Here is a 22,242-nt window from a genome sequence, read left to right as displayed (position 1 = left end):
CCCTTTGTTCGAAACTGACATTGAAATGTTAAATAAACCAGAAACAATATTTCACGTTTGCAGGGAGTCTCTACGGAAATCACCACGACAAACCTGTCAATTAATCCTTCAAAATTTTCGTCCCAAGTTTGGAATTCACGTTCAACGTATCGTATTCACCTTTTTATGCAATACAGCCTTCAGAGATATCTTAAATAAATTTGTCAGACGTAGCAACCTGTCGTAAAAACCACACGTTTCTTTCACATTTAATTGTTTGACTATCAAATCAGACAATGCACGACGGGTACTTACCGGTCTTATGAACTTGTGGTTTAACTCGAGCTCCTACGATACTACTGGTCAGTGAAATTGGCCTCTCGAGAGTCTCCACCAGGCCTGTCGGTTTCGCACTCTCCACAGTTGGAGCTGTTCGACCATCACTTTCACGAGCACCATAACGTGAAGGAATGTATGACCGTTGATGTTGTCCTTCAGAGGTTTGAGCGATAATTTTGGCTTTCTTCTGCGCTTTCCGTTGCTGATGGTACATTTCCTTCATATTTTTATATATCCGCTTCATCTCTTTCAAGACTGCTTCCTCTTCAACTTTCTTACGATGGTAATTTTTCGCTTTCCTCGTGTGACTTCTCCCCTTACTGGTTTTCCTTTGTTTTCTGTCGTCCCTTGAGGCAAAAACATGATGAAACTTTCTTCTTTTGCTAGGAGGTGGAGTCTTCAGCTTCCTCTTGTATAACTCCTGCACACGATTATAAATGGTTTTAATGTAATCCATGAGGGCATCTCGATGGCGATGTGGCGGCACACCAGAGCCTCCAAAGTCATCAGTTACAAACTGTTTGACCACTCGTACTCTCTTTGTTGGTGGTGTTAACCTGGAAGGAAGAGTTGTAGGCCTCAGGGATGACACTGGGGGCGTCGGTATACCTTCTTCACGCCTCTTTGAGTTTTCGCTTACTCCATCCAGCCTTCCTCGTGTTTTACGAGAGGAACGGGTCGTATTTCGTTCTCTTCGAGACTGTGCGTCAAAAAGATCCTGCAGGCGATTGTAGATGTTGTTTATTTTGTTATAGATCGCATCGAGGTCTGGTTTTTCATGACTATTGTTTTCTTGCTTTCGATCGGGAAGAGTCAATGTTTTATGCCCATTTCCTGTGTGCTCGGTCACAGATGAGGAGGTAGAAATATCTAAGGGTTTTTCCGTCAAAGCCATCTCCTCAATTGGCTTGCTATTGCTACCCTCGTTATGATCATGTGGTACCCTTTTATGTCCTTTAACAAAGTCTTCCTTCGCAAAAACAGGTCCCTCAGCGCCATGCCCCACTTGAGATGTCCCAGTGTTCTTTTCTGACTCGACAAACTCTGACAAAGCAGGCTCAGAGGAGTTCGACATTGTGAAGTCAGTTTCAGGCTCCTTTGAGACATTTTGAGACAACATTTCCGGGCGCTCGTTGTCATGTTGGTCTTTTGGCTCAGCGCCAGCCACTTCATGTACAGATGGTTTGTGTTGCTGTTTAATGTGAAATTCATCTCTGTTGATATGCTTGGTCTTCCCCTGATTATCAAATTGGAATCTAGATGTATGAGAAGACACAGTTGGTTCAGGAACGTTTACCATTTCCATGTGATCTTTGCTTCGATTTCTCGAACTTTCCCCCACATGTTTCTCAGAATCTTGCGGCTCAACGTTGTCTTCAAGATGAAAATCGTAGTCGTTAGAATGATAGTTATCTCCCGATTTATCTAACTGGAAATGCGATATATGAGTAGGAGCTACTTGTTCATTAAAGCTTCCCGGCTGGTCTTCATTCTTATTTCGCGAACCAATCGATGTATGCCTTTGGGGTTCCTCTGGTCTATAATGGGTTTCAATGTCGAAGTCATCCTCTTTGGTATTCTGGTTTTCTCGCTGTTTATCCAACTGGAAGGTGGATTTATGAGTAGAAGCTATTTGGTCATCAAAGCTTTTTAGGCGATCTTCATTTCTATTCCTAGTACTCTTCCACACATGCTGTTGAGACACATCTGGCTTATCTTGTTGTTCTTTGTGCCGTTTGTCCTCTCTGGAATTTTTGTTAATTCTCTGGTTCTCAAATTGAAAATTGGATTTATGGGTGGGAGCTATTTGATCATGAAAGCTTCCCAAATGGTCTTCATTTCTGTCTCTCGAACTAACCCAGACATGGCTTTCGGAATCCTCTGACTTATCGTTGCCATCAATGTCGAATTCATCCTCTCTCATCCTCTCTTTCTGTTTGTCCAACTGGAAATGGGATCTGTGAGTTGGAGCTATTTGTTCATCAAAGTTTTCCAAACGGTCTTTGTTTTTATTCGTCGAGCTCATCCACATATGTTTTGCAGGCGAAGTTGGATCATGGATGTGGAATTCTTCCTCACTGGCATGTTCGAGGCCTCTCTGGCCATCCAGCTGGAAATGCGATTTGTGTGTTGGAGCTATTTGGTCATGGAAACTTTCCATGTTATCGATATCTTCATTTCTTGTGTTAATCCAAACATGTTTATCAGCCAACTTAGAGTTATATTGATGTTTAACGTGGAATTCATCCTCACTGGTATGTCCGAGGCCTTTCTGGCTATCCAACTGGAAGTGCGCTTTATGTGTTGGAAATATTTCTTCATGGAAACTTTCCTTATGATCTATATCTTCATTTCTTGTGTTCATCCAAACGTTTTTATCAGCCAACCTTGCAATTGATTTATCTTGATGTTCAATGTGGAATTCATCCTCATTGGTATGCTCCTTGTTTGTTCGGTCATTAAACTTGAAATGCCATTTTTGAGTAGGAGGTATTTGTTCATGGAAGCTTTCCCTGTCGTCTTTGTTTTCATCACTGGAACTTATCCACACTGGTTCCTCTGGTCTCCTTGCATGCTTATTGTTTGGTTTCAGCTTCAGAATGTCGTTCAATTCGAGATCATCTGTGTCTTCTTCGGGTTGTCCGTACTTGACCTCCGAACCTTCTCCCACCTTAACGTGCGGGTTTTTCATCGATTCGCTCCTGCTTTCCGATACATCGCTGATGCTATAAATAGAATGTTCCTCGATATCGTGTTCATTTGTCGGATCCCAGTGTTTTAATCCTGTCTTTGTATTGTTACGCTGCTTTTTTAGGGGTCGTTGCTCTGGTGTCACCTTTCCAGATTTTCTCAAGTGATGATCTTTTTGATACGTTTTCCTCCGGAATGCATGTATACTGTGTTCCTCGATGTTATGCTCATCTGTTGGCGGAAACACTGGAGGTCTGTCTGTATCCACAATGACTACCCTTTTCCGAGCTGAGGAGTCCATTCCGGATCCGTCACCACTGAATCCTAACCTACCCATTCTTCGCCTCTCTTTATACTTAATCCGTTTATTTTCAATACTCTTTGAAGACTGTGACTTCTCTTTCATACGCTCTCCTCTAGCCGGAACTGAGGATGTTACTCTACTTTTATGACGGCGCTTATTCTGTTTGGCCATAACAACGTGAAGCTCTCCTTCAAGGCGTTTATTCTCTTCTGTGACGTTGGTTAGTTTATTCAACACAAGGTCCATCTTTTCGTCTGTTCTGCTTTCCTTGTGATTGGTCATTTCACCACTTTCAAGTTTCGGTTGATGGTTGTCCTTGAAGCGTTGTTTTGTAGTTTTAATATCGGATTTAGCAATTAAATTGTTACTAATGTTGTGTTTTTGACGCTGTGAGCTAGCGTTTACCGCAGAATTGATTACAGTGCGAGACGTTAGTTTGTTGCCAGGAACTTTCGTAAATTCTTCATCCACTGTTTCGGTATCATTGTTCATTTGGGTGAAGTTCTTTTTGTAAGATTCTTGATTTCTCTCACTCAGTCGCAACACCTTATTTTGCAAGGTATCTAAAGGCTCTTTTCCCACGATACGTTCGCTAACGTTGTGTTTCAGATGTTGTGAGTTAACTTTTCCCGCCGTATTGATGACAGTGCGCGACGTTATTTTGTTATCAGGAACTTCCGTGAACTCTTCATCTATTGTTTCGGTGTCATTGCTCATTTGGCTGAAGTCCTTCTTGTACGATCCCCCATTATTCTTATCCGATAGCAGTTCCTTATAATGCACGGCATTCACAGGCTGCTTTCCGACGAAAGATTTCGGATCAGAGAGAGAAGAATTCAATTCTGATGGTTTAATCAGCTTGGTGGAGTTATTTTTAATCAAATAAACAACCCTAGGTTTAAACCTGGATTGTCTCGCTGATACGATCTCGCACGCGACTCCACTGGAACAGGAAACTGTGAAACAGTTGTTTAGAAACATGAAAATCAAGTCACAACCAGACTGTCTACAACAGAAGTCGACGCACTGATCTGTAGAATTGATTTTACCATGAGAGGTGAACTTTCCAGCTTTGTAGCCTTTCCTAAGCGTGACTTCTTCATAAACTTCAGAATGGGCACAAGTTTTATTCTTGCTATTTGATTTTGTTTTCGTTTCATCTTCGATTTGCTGCAACACATAGTTGATTGGTGGTAAAGTCGTTGATGGCTTTGGCGTTGGTTTTGAATGATGGCGGTACACGTGAACCAGAGTTGGATTGAAGTTCGGCAGCAACGAGGGCGTGGAAGTACAAAGGTACTCATCGAAACAGTTGACAAGGAAACAGCGATGAAAAGCGAAAAATGCTACATCACAGTTATCTGCCTTGCAACACAGCTCGGTACAAGTGTAAGACCCGTCCACTTTACCCGCGTCTGTGAATTTTCCGGCATGAAGACCCCCTCTTAGTGTAACATTGTGCTCCGTTAAAGAGGAAATGCAGCCTGGAGGGGATGGTAGCATTTCAGATGCAGAAACAGGCATTGCACTACTCTCTTTAGCTTCAGGGTGTCTCCGTGACGAGTTAGCAGGTGACGTAGATGAATTTGCTTGATTCTCGGCAGTTGACTGGTTGGTTACGTTACTAGCAGGTACCGGCGCTTCCATTTCTGGTTGCCTTGGCAACTTAGGTGGTGTTGCAAGTGGCTTTACAGTGGGGGTTGGTTTGTTGTTTCTGTCCGACGCAGTTTTCATCGGCTGATCTTTATTGTCTTTGCTCCCACTTCGCGATACACGAGAGATCATCGGATTAAAGTTCGTAGCCAAGGCTGGCGTGCTATCGCACATGTGAGGGTTGGAACTTGAACAGGTGACCAAAAAGCAGTGGTTCAGTACCATGAAGGCTAAATCACATATGGGACTGGAACAACAGTGCTGTGAGCATCCCCGAATATCTGTCACTTTGCCTACCTCATGAAACAAACCTGAAGACAACCCACCCCGTAATGTTTGATTATATTCCACATGGCCTGTTGCACAACTTGAGACCCGAAGATCGGGAACTTGTGTCGGCAAGGAGGGTACAGTTGATTTCGTTTCACGGAATTTACTTCCACGATGCGATGAAACTTTCGGTGGCAGTACAGTAGATTGCCGCGGTGTATTTAAACGTAACCTTGTTCGGGTTGGTGCTGTTAGACGTGACGTAGTTGATGTTGTAGTGTAATCGTGAAATTCTTTAGTGTTCATAAAAGTAGCTTTTTGCTTAGTCGTTGTCTTTCGGCTAAACTTTGCCTTTTTGGTTTGTTCAAAATGTTCCTTATTGTCGCCTTCTTTTTCAAGAAGAGCCTTAACTTGGGTAGCAAAATCAAGACGACCTGTTACTGTGGTTTGAGACTTGTGACTTCTTGAATGTGGCTTTGTTGCTGCCAAAGAAGGCCTAGTACGCTGCTTAGTCGCTCCTTTGTGAGTGGACGCAGATGACTTTCTGTGTAAACTAGTAGCTTCGTTTTTCTTTTTAGATGTCCTATGGTCAAAACCTGCAGCCACTGCTTTTCGAGAACTGTCCTGTTTCGAAGCGGAAGGAGTTGGGGCCGTCGTTATAACTGTTGGAAAGTTAAACGATGACGCTATAGCTCCGTCCTTGAGGGATATTTTGTCTGGTTGTGTTGTCTTTTTTAAGCTGTCAGAATTCGTCTCCTGTGGTCCAACATCTGACATGCTGTGAGCATTGTTCACTCGTTTCGTGGGCTTCATAAGATGGAATAACTGATTCAAGTCACTATGGGACAATTTCTGATCTTTTTTCTCCACCATTTGTAACTGAAAATGTTGCATTTTGGCTCTTGATGATTCACTCTTTGTCTCCTTTGGTTTAGGTTTATGTCTGGCGCGTCGACTCTTTGTTGACTTCATCGATTTCCTCTTCTTTAGCTCAGGTGCTACTGTCACGTGCTGCGACCTCTTTTGCGTTTCTAGGTTACCAGATCTGTGTTTATTTTTACCAGTCTTTAGTTTGTGATGTTTCGTTCCTCTGTGGTGAGCTGGAGATGCCTGTGCCTTGTGAGTTGGTGACGCCTTTGTTTCTGTTTTATGTATACTACTACTATCAAGTGAGTTAACTGGAGCGGGGAGGGTCGAAGACGGTGTAATAAAATGAGTTCGAGTACTGCTGCGAGACTGGATAGAAGCTGTCTTCCCAGATAAATAAGCATCATCCTGCTCGTCCATGAACGACATCAGTTGGGAAACATTGGTCCGCTGCACGTGAGAAACACGTGGTCTGAGTAAGCTGTGTCTGGCTGGAACTGTCTCGCATCCCTTCTTAGTGTAGCACGTGACGAGGTAGCACCTTTGCTTGAGCAAGAAAGCCACATCACAGTCCTCAGCGCCGCAGCACTTTTGTATACACGCGCCATTATTCTCAACCCTCCCCTGGTCTCTAAAATAGCCCGATCGGATACCGTTGCGTAGCGTAACATTGTAAGAGATCGGGCTGCTGAGACAAGAGGAAGGTTGAGGAAATGAGTGTTGTGAGGGGTTCGTAAAAGTCGACGTTAGCCCAGATTTGTGTCCTGACTTTCCACCCCTTTTTATGGCCGATTTACCTGGCTCAGGAAGAGCCCAGACGCTTGCGTTCAGCCTTATGGTTGACGAAAATAGCAAGCTAGTGTTATGACCTGATGATACAGATGCTGAAATCAGGTGATGTTGTTTGCGTTGTGACGCCGTAGCGTAAAATGTTTTAGTTTTTGCGTTTTTATGTAATTTTTTTTGAAGTATCAAACTCTCATGTTCTTTATTTGTTTCACTTTGATTTGTGGAATGTTCGGTAGAAGTCAAATTTTCTATCTTCGAGATGTTACTCGTTTGGTCGACCTCCTCAAACGGTGGAGAAAATAAGAGTTGCGTAAGTTGTTGAGACTCAAAACTACGAGTTCTCTCAGAGACAGTGGTTTTCTTTCTATTTTGCCAAGTCTCAGTTTCATTATTTTCTCCCATAGCCGGCAAAGCGGCATCTAGTAAGGAGATTGTCTTTGTTAATTTATGCGTTACCAGCTGGGTGGATTTATCACTACGATTCTTCCCAACGTAAACTATTCTTGACTTGTACCGTCCAGTCTTGGCAGGTACGCTCTCACAAAGGCGTTTGTTGTGACAGATGACCGTAAAACAGTTTTCCAAAAGCATCAGCGCAACATCACAATGGTCTTCTTTGCAACAAAAGTCGACACACTTTTCCATATCGGCGACTTTACCCCTGTCTTTGAAATGCCCTGCACTTAGCCCGCCGCGAAGTGTTACATTGTGTTTTTGTTCGCTGTTGGTGCAATTATGACGCAATACAGGTCGAGACGAAAACACTTTAGAAAACGACGATTGAGATGGCGAAGGTTTAATTGCCAGCGAACTTGGCAGCTGTGGTGCTGCGTTAGTCAATGTAGACGGAAATAATGCTTTGTTTGAATAAACTTTGGCTGTTGTGAAATTTGTCCCTCCTGTTGATGTTTTAAGGTGTGACTTCTGGTAGACTGACAAGGTAGGTGTTGGGATGTTTTCTAAAATTCTACTAAAATTGCCATGATCTCTCCGCACACGAGAAACAAAAGCAATGCGAGGTGTGAAAGTCACATTTCTGGCTGTAACAGGATCGCACAAGTGATCATTGTAGCAGGCAATTATATAACAACGAGTCAAAAGCATAAACGCTACACTACAGAACTGCCATCGGCAACATTGCTCAATACATTTCCGCATATTTTGCACGGTCCCTTGGTCCTTGAAAACGCCAGCATTAATTCCTCCACGCATGGTTGCATTGTAAAAAACAGCTGTGCTTTGACATGTTTCATCTTTCGAAAACTCTACAGTTTCCAGTTGTTTTCCTTGTATATTTCCATCTCCGACAGTTTCAGGCCATTGCGAGCTTGATGGTGAATTAAGCTTTACTGAAGATGGCGTAATATTCTGATCGAGTACATGACGAGTGCTCAATGGACGTGTTGACATACCTATCGTTTGAATCAGTGCAACTATTCCTTGTTTGTTGACGTTTAGCGGTGCAATCGCAGATTTGATTACCGCCCTAAAAGCAGGTACAGCGGGTGGCCTTGAGGGCAAACTTGATCCGCTGTAGAAACCAGTAAAATGGCCACTCAGTGTCAAGAGTTTACTAATGGAGCCACCTGTGGTGCTATTGAGAAATAGCGAGCTACTGGAGTTGAGAAGGTTAACACGGAATGTGGAGGTTTCCACCGAACTTGAAACAATGCTTTTCATCTTGACAGGCGGCGATGATGGTTGCACGAGTCTTGCTAGAAGATCTCGAACAACAGCGTTCTCGTCTCGTGCTATGTGCACAATCTCGGTGAAGTAGCCGGAATTTCGCGCAGGAATGCTCTGACACAGGCTGGAACTATAGCACGTTACCAAAAAACATCTCTTCACGATCATGAAGGCAACGTCACATTTGGTCGCCTGGCAACAGTTATCGACGCATTCCGTAATGTTATCAACTACACCAGAGTCCAAAAATGATCCTGCGTTCAGTCCTCCTCGAAGGGTTACGTGAATCTCCGAGTTACTATAGCGACAGTTGTCATGGAAACGAGCCAAGCTTTTTTTGCTTTCCGTTCCTCCTAGTTCACTCGATGAAGAGAACACCATGACCGAAGTTTTTGTTTTAGAAATTGCAACTGTTGCGAAATGATTATTCAATGTACTTCTTGAAGTATCATTTCTTCTTAAATAGGCCAACTGAGGCTGGAAAATTAAACTTCGCGCCGGGATACTATTGCAAGAAGTCTCATTGTAACAAGAGACTGAAAAACAGCGGCTTAAAAGCATAAAAGCAACACTGCAGTTACGCTCACTGCAGCACAGGTCAATACATTTTTGCATACTTTCAACAGTCCCTTGGTCTTTGAAGTGCCCGCTTTTTATTCCACCTCGTAGAGTCACGTTTTGTTGAATGTCGGAAGATTGACAGACAGCCTTTCCGCCATGGCTCTTAATTCGTGGTGTATTTAAACTTATACTGGATTTTACTGACCTACTGAACTGAAAGCTCGTTAGGGAAGCTTCAAACCTTGGACTCGGGGAAAGAGAGAGTTTCAATGATTCCTGATTTCTTTCCTCTTTGGCTAGCGCCATTCGCTTCTCTATGTAGATCACTCTGGGTCTGAATTTGACATTCTTGGCTGGGACGCTCTGGCAAAGTGTCTTGCTCCTACAAGTGACAAGAAAGCAACGATTCGACAGCAAAAATGCGGCGTCGCATGTCTTGGAAAAACAACATTGACTGATGCACTCGGCGTCGTTATTTACCATTTCCACCTCTTTGAAGATACCTGAGTCTATTCCACCTCGCATCGTCGCGTTCTCATGGGAGGGTGAATGTTCACACAAAGCCGCTTGTCGAATTCCGGTGACGTTTAAAGCAACTTGATGCAAGGGCTGCATCGCTAGTGAAATATCCAAGGCTCTGGAAGTCAGGAGTTGCAATGAACTTGGTTTCGTTGGCGTTACACTCGAAGCAATTGACGTGACAACGGATTGCTGAGGTGTAATGAATAGCGCTGCAAGTGCAGACCTCAGACCTGATGAAACAGATGTCGCTTTTGTAACGTGCTGATAGGACGGGGTCGGTCCATTCCACACTGACGTGGCATTAGACTCACGACCAGGCCTGGAGTTCTTTTTAGTTAAAATATCTTTGATGCTTTTGAGTAGCTTAGCAAAATATCCAAACATGCCATTCTTTTCCTTGTGCGACGTTTTCTCTGTTGAATCTGATTTAGTTGAGGGAAAACGGATCGTTGTACTGTGATCGAGAGTAGTTTTAACTGTTTGACTCGTTTCTTTTGGAAGCGCTCTACTTCCTTGCAGCAATGTGAGTGACTCGAGACGTTTTGGAGCAGGCGTGTTAGTTAATACAGGTGTTGATATCTTGCTATGTACAATTTCTAGTGGCTTTATGATCACTGACGGGATTGCTGTGATAACTGTCACAGGTCCTGTGCGTCTCACATGCGATGTTCGTTTTTCAAGGTCCGTCTTTGGCGATGGAGATGCAGTTTGTGAAGTGAAAGATGCTTTAGAATAAGAGACTCCTGTAGCATGTTTTGGGGACTTGCTGTGAATATCCCTTTCTCTACTGCTAGCATATTTAGCTGAACGTTCAGTAACTGAAGTACTTAGCAGTACACCTTTGCTATTACTGCTTATTATACTTGACAGTTCAACTGTGGGCTGCAAATTTTCGACGGAAGTTGCTTTATCTTGGTTTTCCTTGTCACCCTCCCGTGTGTAGCTTCTGCTTGCCAAAGGTTTCGTAATTAAAGGAGCTCTTTCGCTAGACATCTGCGATAAGTTAGCTGAGATGGTATGTAAGGGTTGTTGTGGTGATTTATGAAGAGGTCTGATCTGTTCTAGCAGACCTCCGGCTATTGGTGTCGAATCTGTTGGTGTATGCCGCTGTTTAAGCATAGATGAATATTGAAATACTTTAATTTGTTCCAGTAGTCTGCCAGCGAAGGGTATTTCTACACGTTTTTGCAACTCAACGGAAGATGAATGTTGAGTTTTTGCTTCACTAGGGAAGGCAACTTGAAGCAACTGGGAAGAAGCATTGTCCGCTTTACTGATTGATGGTGGAAAAGCAAGTGACACATTTCTGTAATTTACAGTCACCTTCGATGATATCTGGCTGCTTGGCCCGTGAACAATGCTCTTGGTTCTTCCTGGCATGTCTTTTATATTGACAGAAGAGAAATTCAACCTCTTTTCAACTGGCACGCTTGAAGTAGACATACTTTGGGTGGTGGTTCTGGCTGGTAAGTGAGGTGTGCTGTGGAGCAATGTTTCTCTATGGCTGAGAATGTTTCGAATATTATTAAGCAGTGATTTCACCGACATAAAGTCGCTTCCATTTCTTGAGGTGTTGGAAACTAACATCAAAACGGATTGATTAAGCGCCTTTATTTGAGGTATATTCGGAAAATCAGAACTTAATGTTTTTAAAATCTCGTCAATTTGGTGGGCTTGGTAACTGTCATGAGAAATGTTCTGCTTCTCGGAGTCTTGAGTCTTTCCGTTTCTCAGAATTGCTTGTCGCTTGGACGCCATATTTGAGATGAAACCTTGAAGTGACTGAAGAAGATCCTTGGCTTTTAGCAAGGAAGACGACGTCTGGTTTTGGTTCCCGGGTGGCATTGTTACACTTTTTTCCACTTTGAGCGAAGTCTTAATTAGTTTCGAATGATGGAGCAACTGGGAGGCTGTATGTGACAAATAATCCGTTTCTTTTGAAACAAACTCTCCTCTGGAGCTATTGTTCGCAGCTGAGTCATTTATGTGTGAATGTGGAGGGAATGAAACGTTTCGAGGAAGGGATGCAGAGGAAATACTTAGCTTTGCTGAGGCATTTGTAGTCGTCGATAGATATGGCTGAACAGATGAAGAGGTTCGGAAATTTCCTCTTGAACGAACCATTGACTTTGAAGCTACTTCCGAACTTAGTTTGAAAGAACTTGTTGGCAGTGGAATCGTTCTTGTTGTGCTTGATAGAAGACTGTTGTTAGATGTACTAAGTGGAGACTTTGTTTCAGCACTTGATGACAAGACAACTTTTGTAGCTATAAGTCCCTCTGATGTGTAAGATATTTTCTTGATTCTGCTAACTGGGGGCGAGTGAAGCGTATAGGGTATGTGCGGAGCTGTCAATATGAGACGGGGATCGTCAACCGCGTTCGTTCCCTTAAGTAGTTTGGAACCTGTTGTGGTAGGCTTTACTGCAGTCACGACATCACTTAGGTAAAGTAACGTCGACAAAGTGGAACTTAATCGAGATGTCTTTGGCAAGACTGATTGGATTGATGACGCTGGCAAAGGTGTCTTCATGCGCCCTAATGCCAATGCTAGCGAAGATGAAATAGTTGTAGCATTTATTCGCCGTGCAGAGGATGGTGCGTACGCTGATTTGGTTCTCGTTATTTCAAGGGTGTGACTTGTAGGTGTGGGGTATACCTCAGCGCCACGACTAGGTGATATCATGTGAGTAAATGATCTTTGAATGGGGATTGAAGAAAACAAAACCTCTGAAGACGTCAAAAGAGGGACAGCTGATGTTGAAATTCTCTGAGCCCTGAGCCTTATAGAGGGAGATTCCCTTAACAATAACTCGCTCGTTGAAGAACTTCTTCTCCCTCTGGTGGTGGGTGACGGTTGAATGTAGTGGGGTCCATTCAATGTGGATCTAGTCGTCACCATACCTTTACTGTCTGAGGCTCCCGGCAGTAATGTCTGTGCCATTGACGTGTTCTCACTATTGTTACTTATCGACAATATAGATGATTGGAACACACTTTTCAGATTTGCGAGCTTGGGTTGATTCACTGTCATTACTTGCTGTTTACTCGTTCCAGGTGTAGCATTGATTTGAGACACAAATGAAGACGGAATCAGTAAATGTGATAGTATCCCGGGAGATTTCTGAAACGCTGAGTTCCTCAACATTGCAATGTCACCCCTCTTGTGTTCGTTGACAAAGTGCCGTCTTGTTGGTTCTATGCCGGACGTCTTGTTCTCAATAGAAGTTACATCACTGGATTTGTTACTGTGCACGATGATAGAGACATTCGAATTGGTTTGTAGTTTTCCAGATGGTACGTCTGAGGTATCAACCATTGTTGTGCTGTCAGCTTGAGATATGTGGCGCCAGGATTCATTGATATTTCCATTTTGTTGATGAGCAGCTGTTAAGGTTCGTAAGCCGCTTTGCAGAGAAACCGTGGACCTGTGTCGAGCAAGACTCGCGGGAAAGGTTTCAACTTCTGTTCTTGCTGGGGCTGGCGTTGGATGCGAGGCGGCAAAATTTGCCGTAGAATAATCATAATTTGAGCCAAAAACAGAACTAGCACGCGGATTAGTTGAAGTCATCTTATCTACTTTCGTTATCATTATATCCACATCTTCTTTCTTTGCAAAGTGTGCTGTTGCGATTGTCTCGTCTGATCTGCTGCGCTCAAGGGTCTCCTGTACACTTGAAATCTTTGGCGTTAATCTTGCAGATGACCGAATCTTGCTGGCCTCAAATTGAGCCACTGGGGATTTTATTCGACTTATATTCAGTCGTGTTATAGATTCTCTAAGCTGACTTACGGTATCTGTTGATTTCGTGATGTCTGTCACTACCATTTTTAACTGTGCTTGAATGGAGGATTTCACACCAGGAGTAGGAGTTGCAGTTGTGTTAGCCATAGTAGGTTTCTCTTCTATCGCGTTCTCCTGTGACAAATAGTGTTTTGCTGATAGCCCAGACCTGGTGTGAGTCTTCGGTTCACTGCTCTCGTTTCCACGTCTCTCTATGGTAGTGATCGTTAATGGCTTCAAAGGCATGTTAGTAACATTAGATGGAAGAACAGGAGAACGTGAAGTATTTAAAAGCGACGTTGTAACAGATTTCGTGTTTGAGTTTGACGTTGCCACACCATGCTGATAAAGTGATAACCTATGTTCTTGTGGAGATGAAAAGACTTTTGGTGTCGTTAGCGTTGTTGATGATGTCAACGTGTGTGTAACATTCAAAATACTAAATGATCTTGAGAGTTCTTGAGGAAGAGCGAAGGCATTTGAAGATTCCAGTGTTGGCTTAAGGTTTGTTGTAACCTCTACACTGGCTAATGGTGGTACGATTTTCATAGTAGTGGCAGCAATTGATGAATCCAGTCGTGGAATTGCTGCTACTGGTGCTGTGACATTCGTACTACTTAACACCACCGCCATTGTTTCCGGAGGGGAGACGATATTTGATGATTGCGGTGTAGACTGCGGTATTACTGGAACACTCATGCTGCTCAGTGATGGCGTAACGTTCTCCAGAGTAGTAAAGGCATTTGAAGGTTCAGATGCTGCTGTGACGTTTGCATTACTCCTTTGGGAATACGACACACCGACGCTTGTATTCCACTCTGGGCGTTCCAGTTGTGATCTGCGTATTACTGACTCATCCTCATCAGTTGACGCGTTCACAGCAAGAGTCGCGTTGTCTTGATATTTCCCGAGCGCCTCCTTTGGAATCAGCTTGAAAAAGTATGCTACTTCGACCTTGGACCTCGCTAAATAAACCACCGTGGGCTTGTAAAACTTCGACTTTGCCTCAACAGTCTGGCAATCTTGCTCATTAGAACAGGAAACCAGATGACAACGTGATCCCAACATGAAGATTGCGTTACACGCACGTTCCTTGCAGCATAACGCTACACATCGGTCAACATTCCTTACTAAACCAACTGATTTGAAATCGCCAGCGTGTCTGCCAAGCTTAAAACGAACGTCGCGCAAAATGGGGCTTCTAAAGCACGATCCTTGTCTAATAGCAACATCTGCAGGTTGAAAATCTTTGTTTCCTGTTGGTTTGCCATCTTTAGTTCTATTGGCGCTTGACACGTTAGTTTTTGATGTTTCTGTGTGACTGATAAGTTGTTTAATCAGTTCTGTTTCGTCCTTACTGCGCGCGACATACGCGACTTTCGTTCTGCCTTTCGTTTGCTTAGAAGGGACGGCCTCGCAGCTCTCTTTGTTAAAGCAGGCCACAATATAGCAGTTCTCCTTCAACAGCAGCGCCACGTTACATTCTGGTGTTTTGCAACACATCTCAACGCATTCCTCCATTCCTTCCACTTTACCCTCATTCTTGACATCTCCAGCTTTGAGTCCACCGCGTAAAGTTGCATTGTTAAAGACAAACGTATGAGTACAGGCGTATGTCCTTTTTGTTTTGTGATTAGCCTTTCCCTTTAGTAGACTATAATCGCTCTTGAATGAGTACCCCTCTTGTGGCACTGCAGTTACGTTGATTCCATCCTCACTAATCGCAGAACTTGCGCTAGAAACAGAAACTTCTTCTGTAAAATTGCTGGAAGTTGTGAATGGCGTGTCCAAACTGAGTGACTGCCTTGGCAACTTATATTCTTTGCTTGTGGATGAAGAAGGATTAAACATGGCAGGAGTGTCTGTTATTAGCAGTGATAATGTCTTAGAGTTTGAGATCTTTAACGTGCCTACACTTTGCGTCTTATCTTGAACGTTGGTCAGCTGCTTTGTAACGGAGATAGATGACGTATGTCTAACTGCGATGCTTGGGCTATCATGCAAACTTGCAGCGGATGATTTTATATGAGAATGAGGTGTCCTCAACAATGACGGAATCAGAGAGCGGTCTTTAACTTTTGAAGAGATATAGAAGGGAATTTCATGTTTCTTGGCGTTTGAATTGAAAACTGTTTTATCAAGACCTTCGCTTTTGGTTAAAAAGCGCGCACGTGTGGGCTGGATGGATAGAGATTGCATCACGGAGCGTGACAGTTTGTGTAGGTCATCCCCATTTCTTGTCTTCTCAGGTGTCTCCAAGTTAAAAATCGTCGATCGGTTTCGAATTTTGTTTGCGTTGCGGACTTCTTGCTTGAACGAGGAGTGATTCATATGCTCTTTAAACGCAGTGAGCGTAGCAATTTGCGCTTTCTTGAAAGGTGACAGGACATGGCCCACGTTCTTGCGTACCGCGACAAATTTGTCAATCATAAAGGCTTCTTTTGACCCAATCAGCTGACAGCCTCGCTGCTTAAAACAGATTAAGTTGTAGCAGTATTTATCGATGAACATGGCAGCACCACATCCATGATAATCGCAGCAAGCTTCCGTGCATTTTTTCATGTCCTTGATATCAGAAATTCGGAGAAATTTTCCTGCTCTCCATCCCCCAGTAATATTTACATTATGCTGCACATCAGTGACATCGCAATGGCCCCCTAGAATGCTTCTTGTAAAAGTCGTTCGTTGATTTGACTCAATTTCTTCAGCTTTGTCCTTCCCCCTCTCTCTATTCACAAAAGCAATAGACGTAATGAGGTTTGTCTTCTTTGCCAGCACTGTCTCGCAGTCTTTCGCGGAGGAGCATACGACTGAGTAACAGTGTTTTCCTATCATGAAAGCAGCACTGCATGAAGGACTGCTACAACATTTCTGAATGCAACTGTCCATGTTCTTTACTTGACCACGACCTGTGAAGTTTCCAGCCTTGATACCTCTGCGAAATGTAAAATTGTTTTGAGTAGGCCCGCTTTGAGCACACGTCGAATTGCTCCCAGCTGGAATAGAGAATTTTGGAAAGTCGCCTGTTTTCTTTACAGCCATGAACGTTTTGAATTTCTTCGATCTTGCAACTACTGGAAGGCAGCGTCTCTTGTTTGCAGCACATTTGACGGAATAACAATTCTTTTCGACCATGAACGCAACATCACAAGTCTTCGAACTACAGCATTTCTCGATGCAAGAAGAGAATTCCTGGACAAATCCATGATCAGTGAAGTTGCCTGCTCTTATTCCCCCGTTGAAGGTAACTCCCTTGAGAACACCGCTAAGAAGGGGGCAGAGTGGCTGACTCTTAGCCTCAGGCACCCCCACGCGCACTTGCTGAAAACGCACTGAAGAGAGAGTCTTACGAAAGTAAACAATGGATGTGTTTACCTTATGTGATCTTGATGGAATTGCATGGCAGGCTTTGTCACTAATGCAGTCGATTGTAAAGCAGTTATTGAGAATCATGAACGCCGCATCGCATATTTTTTTAGAGCAGCAAATGTTCGAGCAGGCCTGGATGCTATCCACAGTTCCGTAATCGGTATAGTTGCCAGCGCTCATTCCAGCGAGAAATGTCATGTTCTTGAGAACTGTTACATTCTTGGCACAGTTCTTGATGGTGAAATTCCTATCATCTGTTACTAAAGAAGAGGCTTTGGGTTGTGTTGTAGTGTTGTATGGTAATCTAAGCATTCTATCCTTGAGATAGACAACACGTGTGCTGATTATAGGAGACTGGACGGGCAGGATTTCGCACGTTTTTTGACTGTAACAGTGTATGGAATAACAGTTATTTCCTACCATGAATGCCACGTGACACGATGGATGGTTATAGCAGCGTTCTACGCATGACTCCATATTTTTCACCTTGCCCCTATCGGTGAAAACACCAGCCTCCATTCCACTACGAAATGTCACAAACGTGAATTCCTCACTACGCTCACCATGATGTGTCTTGTCGTACGTGTGATGATTACTGACTGATTGAGGGACGCCAACAACAGCTGAAGCAGTTCTTGAACTAGTCATAGATACGGATGGCCTCAAAACTGTGCTTGAAACATTAATATGGTTTTCGGCATTTCCAATTGATGGCTTCGCACGAACCAAAGACGACGCTGCTTTCCTAATGCTGCTTACGTCAGTCAGTAACGTTACGCTGTCATGTGATGTCATCAGGTTTCTTGGCGGAGGTCTACCAACAAGTGAAGTAAATAAGTGAACAGATGACGAGCTGATTTTTGGTACCTGCAGCAAATCCAAATTCAGCCTATTTGTTGTGGTTTGAGAAACGTTGCGATCATTCATGTACCGTGTTGATGAAATTGAAATAGTTGATTTCATTGTAGTCGACGTGTGATGCATGTCGACTTCTTTGGAGCTAAGCAAGGTATTCGTAAATATCTGATCTCTCCGAGATGTTACTGGACTGGAAATTCTAAGGGTTGCTTCATTCGACGATGAAACCATGGCCGATGCTTCTTGCTTGGATTTTATTATGCTGCTTGAGCCTTTTGATGAGCTATGTTGAACGACACGACCACTTGTACCGGAGGTTCCATTCACTGATTCGATGCTTTGCGTTTTAGAAGTGTTGAAATTTACAAAGTCTCGATTCCTTTGAATCAGAGCTTCCAATTTAGAAAATCTCTTTAATAAGAGCTCAATAAGCCTGTTGTGCTTCTCGTCGACTGTAGTAAAATTTCCCGGTCGTTCTATAAGAGACTTTTCAACTATAGTGCTATTTTTTTCTCTTTTCTTTATCTGCAGTTCAGTGAGCACTGACGATATTCGTTTTAGCTTCGTTGAAATGCCATCAAGTTTCGAATCTACTTGCTTGGATATTTCGTTAGAGCTATTGCCTTTCTGTACCGTATCTACCAAGGGCAACGAAAAGTTAACCGAGTTTCTCACGTGGTTTCTTGTTTCACGTGCTAAGAGGTTCTGTAGACGACCCAACATGCTTTCAATTCGAGACACCGAATGCACTAATCCAGTTTCATTCTTCAGTAAATCTCCTATGTGGCGAATAGCATGGTGAAACACAGGGCTTGTAACTATTCCACTGGCTAGCGTACGGACTACTTTTTCTTTCCCCTGCAACTTTCCCAGCGTGTCTTCAAGACTTTCTAGTACAGATGTCGATGCTATGGTTAGTGATCTCGTTACAAACCTCCCACTGGATTGGGGTTCAAGTACACTTGGAGTGGCTTTGGTGGAATTTCTAATGTTCTCGGTGTTGACGCTGTGTGGCAAAAACGGCGTTCCAAGCAGTACCCTAGCGTCGCTCTTTTTTATCTCATTATTTGCGTTGTAAACGCGTGAAGGCGTCATTTTTCCTACACCTTGAAGTGTCTCAGAAGCTTGTGAGTGAGTTGCGGCAAGAAGAGCAATACTGTTCTTCGTTGCAGTTGAACGAAAGGAAACCAGCCCAGAGTGAAATTCCGTAGATGAAGTGTTTGCTGGCCTGCTGTGTGATAGCGACAGTGTTGTCGTTTTACGAGAATAAATACTCAACAAACCTTCTAAACTGATCATCTGTTGCTGTGACGGCTCCGAGGAGGTTTTAAAACTATCAGTTGACTCTGGGATAGTCTTCTGTTTATATAAAGATGCATTTGAACTGGAAGTTTCTTCTGGCATTAAGGTCTGTAAACTTTTGGTGATGCTGAGTGTACTTGATGCTGCAATAACGTCATTTGATATTTGCTTTTGAATTTGTAAGTCCTGTAGTGGAAGTGTAGTGAGATATTGCTTCCGTGAAACGCCAGAAGATAAAAGCTTATTGGTCTCTGTGGACTTCGATATCGCACTACTCTGGTTACGAGACACATCGGACGAGGAACCAGCTGCCCCTTGGTGTAAAACTGAAAATTCAGCCGGAATATCTTGCTGTGAAATTTTCCTAGTAGCAGCCTGCTTTCCCTCAGTAGCAGACAGTTGAGTGATATTCTTCTCCGTGGCAGATGGTTCAACATTAGACTTTTTCTGTATAAAATGTGTCAATAACGTAGATGTTTTTACTGCTGCAATGTTGGTTACGACACCCTGCTGTAAAGATGGTGTAAGTATCGTACGTGAAAATTGCGATGATGCTACCGATGATGAACTGCTTGCTACTACTGTCAGCGCTACCTCCCGTTTGAATGACGAGACTTTCTGTGTAGACTGCCAAAGTGTATCCGCTTCATCGAGTTCTCGGGTACCCTGAACTCTCACTACAGGAGATGCCTTTTCACCGCTACCAGCTTCTAGACCGCTACCATCTGCTTCGATTAAGGGATTTATTGAGCTCTGACCTTTAAACGTCACTTGTGTCACGTTTCGTGCACTGTTCGCCAGTTCTGGGTTTGAAAACGCCTTTACCATGAATGTCTCTGTTGTAGCAGTCGGTGTTGGGCTCCAATACGTCGATGAATGTATCTTTTCTGAAAAAACAGCCTGTGGTTCCCTTTTCAATGGTGGGCTCGTCAATCCCACTGCAACAAAAGTGTCTGATTTTGCAGAAATCAGCTCGTCGTTCGATTTTTCGTTGTTCTCATTTAATACTCCAGGGCTGCTGGCACCAACAAAAGAAGTCGAAGAATGGATCTCAATGGAAGATACGTCTGACAAAATTGGAAGTCCTGCTAGTCTTGGCGTGAGTGCGGGGATTTCATCTCGTTCCTCCTGCACTGTTGCAAACTCAATCGACTGTGTATTGCCCAGAGAGGAAGACGCTTTGTTATTCACAGGCTCCTCAGTAATAACATGAACGGTTGCTGATGGTGTAGGTAAGACGAAGGGAAATGTTCTCCGCTGATAAACATTTTGGCTTTGTTTTGAGAATCGCCCAGGCACAGATGGAGAAGTCAAATTCACATCTGCATGAGCCGTCACGTTTGGTTGATCGAGCAAATTAGCACTCATACTGGGCTCTTCACTTTTGGAGATGGTCGTGACAGTGGCTGGTACTGTTTTGTTTCCCTGGGTAACAATTATAGACGGGCTGGACCTGCTATAACTGTTAATACTTGACACAATCTCTGTCGTTGTCAAAATGAAGCTCTGAAGACCGAACCCTTCTGTTTTCTTCAGTGTCTGTGTTCCGGGTTGCACCGACTCAGTGACTAGTGAGAACCTTTGAAGATAGTTTTCTGTTTTACTTTGAGCGATGGTTGGTGTCTCTAAACGTGACAGAGGAAGGCTGTCTACCCTACTCCGAAAGAGAACGTTGGTAGGCGAAGACACACCTGAACTTAAAGAGAAGCTTCCCCACGATACGTTCGCAGTTGACTCTAATTGATCTAAGATTTCTGACGATAGGATTGCTTGGTTTTCTTTCTCATCCAGAATAACTACGCTTGAAGAGATTCCAGCAGTTTCGAAGATTTCGGGTAGGATAGAATGAATTGTTTGCGATATTTGTTCTGATCCACTACTTTTTCTGATGGAGGAGGCTTTCAAAGATAAGGAAGCTAGACCAGGTTGGTCCACTAACAAATTTGAAGAAACAAGGTTAAGTGGCCCAAGCCCATTTCGTGTTGACGATAATTTTTGCTTGGTTACAGGAGTGTTAAGAGGAGTACTTAAATCCGATATAGCTGGCGAAGAAAATTCATTTATTTCTGAAGAACTTGTTTCTACCTGAGATGTCTGCACCTGATTGGAATTCTCTAAGGTTACAGCAGACGATACCCCTAAACTCGTTAACATCTGAGAGTTTAAAGACGAGCTTCCATTCTCCATGGATACCGTTTGGACGTTACTGGTCTGCGTTTTAATCAAGTCATTTGTTACAACTTGACTTACGTGAACGCTAGATTTGAGCACCGGCGGGGAATCAGGTAAAGGGGCAGGGGATAAAACCTGCGAAATTGCCGACTGTAATTGCACTTCGGTGGTCTTTGATGTTTGCTCGACGGTTTCTGCAGCCTCTGTATTAAACGTTTGGTTAGAGAGCACCTTTAAGGACTTTAACCTCTCCATCGATTGCATTTCTATGCTGGTAAGCTCGCTTGGGTCAACTACTGCGGTCCGAGCCACTGTTGAAAACGTCCGTGTTTTGTTGCTTTTCACTGACCGGGAAAGAAGCACCGTTTTCTTAACACTCAGACTGTTTTCCATATGGACAAGTGTCGACTTGCCCCCAAGAACGGACCTGGAATCGTTTAAAGTCAACAATGGTTGCGACATCAGAACGTATTGCGGCGTCGTCTCGTTGGCAAAGATGTCGGTTTCTGTTTCATTAGACACTAGCACCGTGTCGTTAGAAGTCATCTCCTCATCAGCTTTACTGTTGTTGGCTATGTCAACAAATCCACTCTCGTTGGAATGACCGTTCCTTACTGTAACGGTGCTTACTGGGAAAAATTTACCCATCGTGAACGTAGCGTTTTCTGCATTACTATATTTTGAAGCTTTAGGTATGTGCTTGGTTGTAGCTGAATTCTTTCTGTCCCTTCTTGACCGGTTTTCTGATCAGAAAGAAACAATTTAATTTTTACCTGTACATGTTTAGGTAGAGAAGCAGCTTTTATTATAATTTCCCGTTTGTCAGAGGTTACTTTGAAATCTTAACCACAACCTTACAATTGATATTGAAACCTTAACATTTTGTTATTAACTTTCGTTCATAATTCAAAACAAAACGCATCAAGAAAACGAGCAAAGAAGCAATGATAAGCCACAACACAAAAACAAAAACAAACAAATATAACAAATACAAACAAATTATTAGACTATAGTAAAAAGTTTCTTGACCGAAGTTTGACAATCTCGGGATGGAAAGAAAGACTTAAGTACCTTTAACTACGTTCAAAACCAAATTG

The 22,242-nt window shown here is 43.3% G+C and overlaps 1 protein-coding gene across 1 annotated transcript in view; it reads right to left on the bottom strand.

Moving 5' to 3' along the window:
• Nucleotides 1–22,242, bottom strand: part of LOC110058955 (uncharacterized) — a 51,372-nt gene that overhangs the window by 14,873 nt on the left and 14,257 nt on the right. Inside the window, exon 8 of the mRNA XM_089272116.1 lies at nucleotides 295–21,888. Coding sequence (XP_089128242.1) covers nucleotides 295–21,888 — 21,594 coding nt within the window. The remainder of the gene's footprint in view (nucleotides 1–294; nucleotides 21,889–22,242) is intronic.

The sequence above is a fragment of the Orbicella faveolata genome, unplaced genomic scaffold (genome assembly GCF_042242905.1).
Source record: "Orbicella faveolata isolate gen_17 unplaced genomic scaffold, um_ofav_v1 contig_34, whole genome shotgun sequence".
Classification (NCBI taxonomy): domain Eukaryota; kingdom Metazoa; phylum Cnidaria; class Anthozoa; order Scleractinia; family Merulinidae; genus Orbicella; species Orbicella faveolata.
The sequence above is the reverse complement of the archived record's forward strand: the minus strand, read 5'-3'. Positions and strand labels throughout refer to the sequence as shown.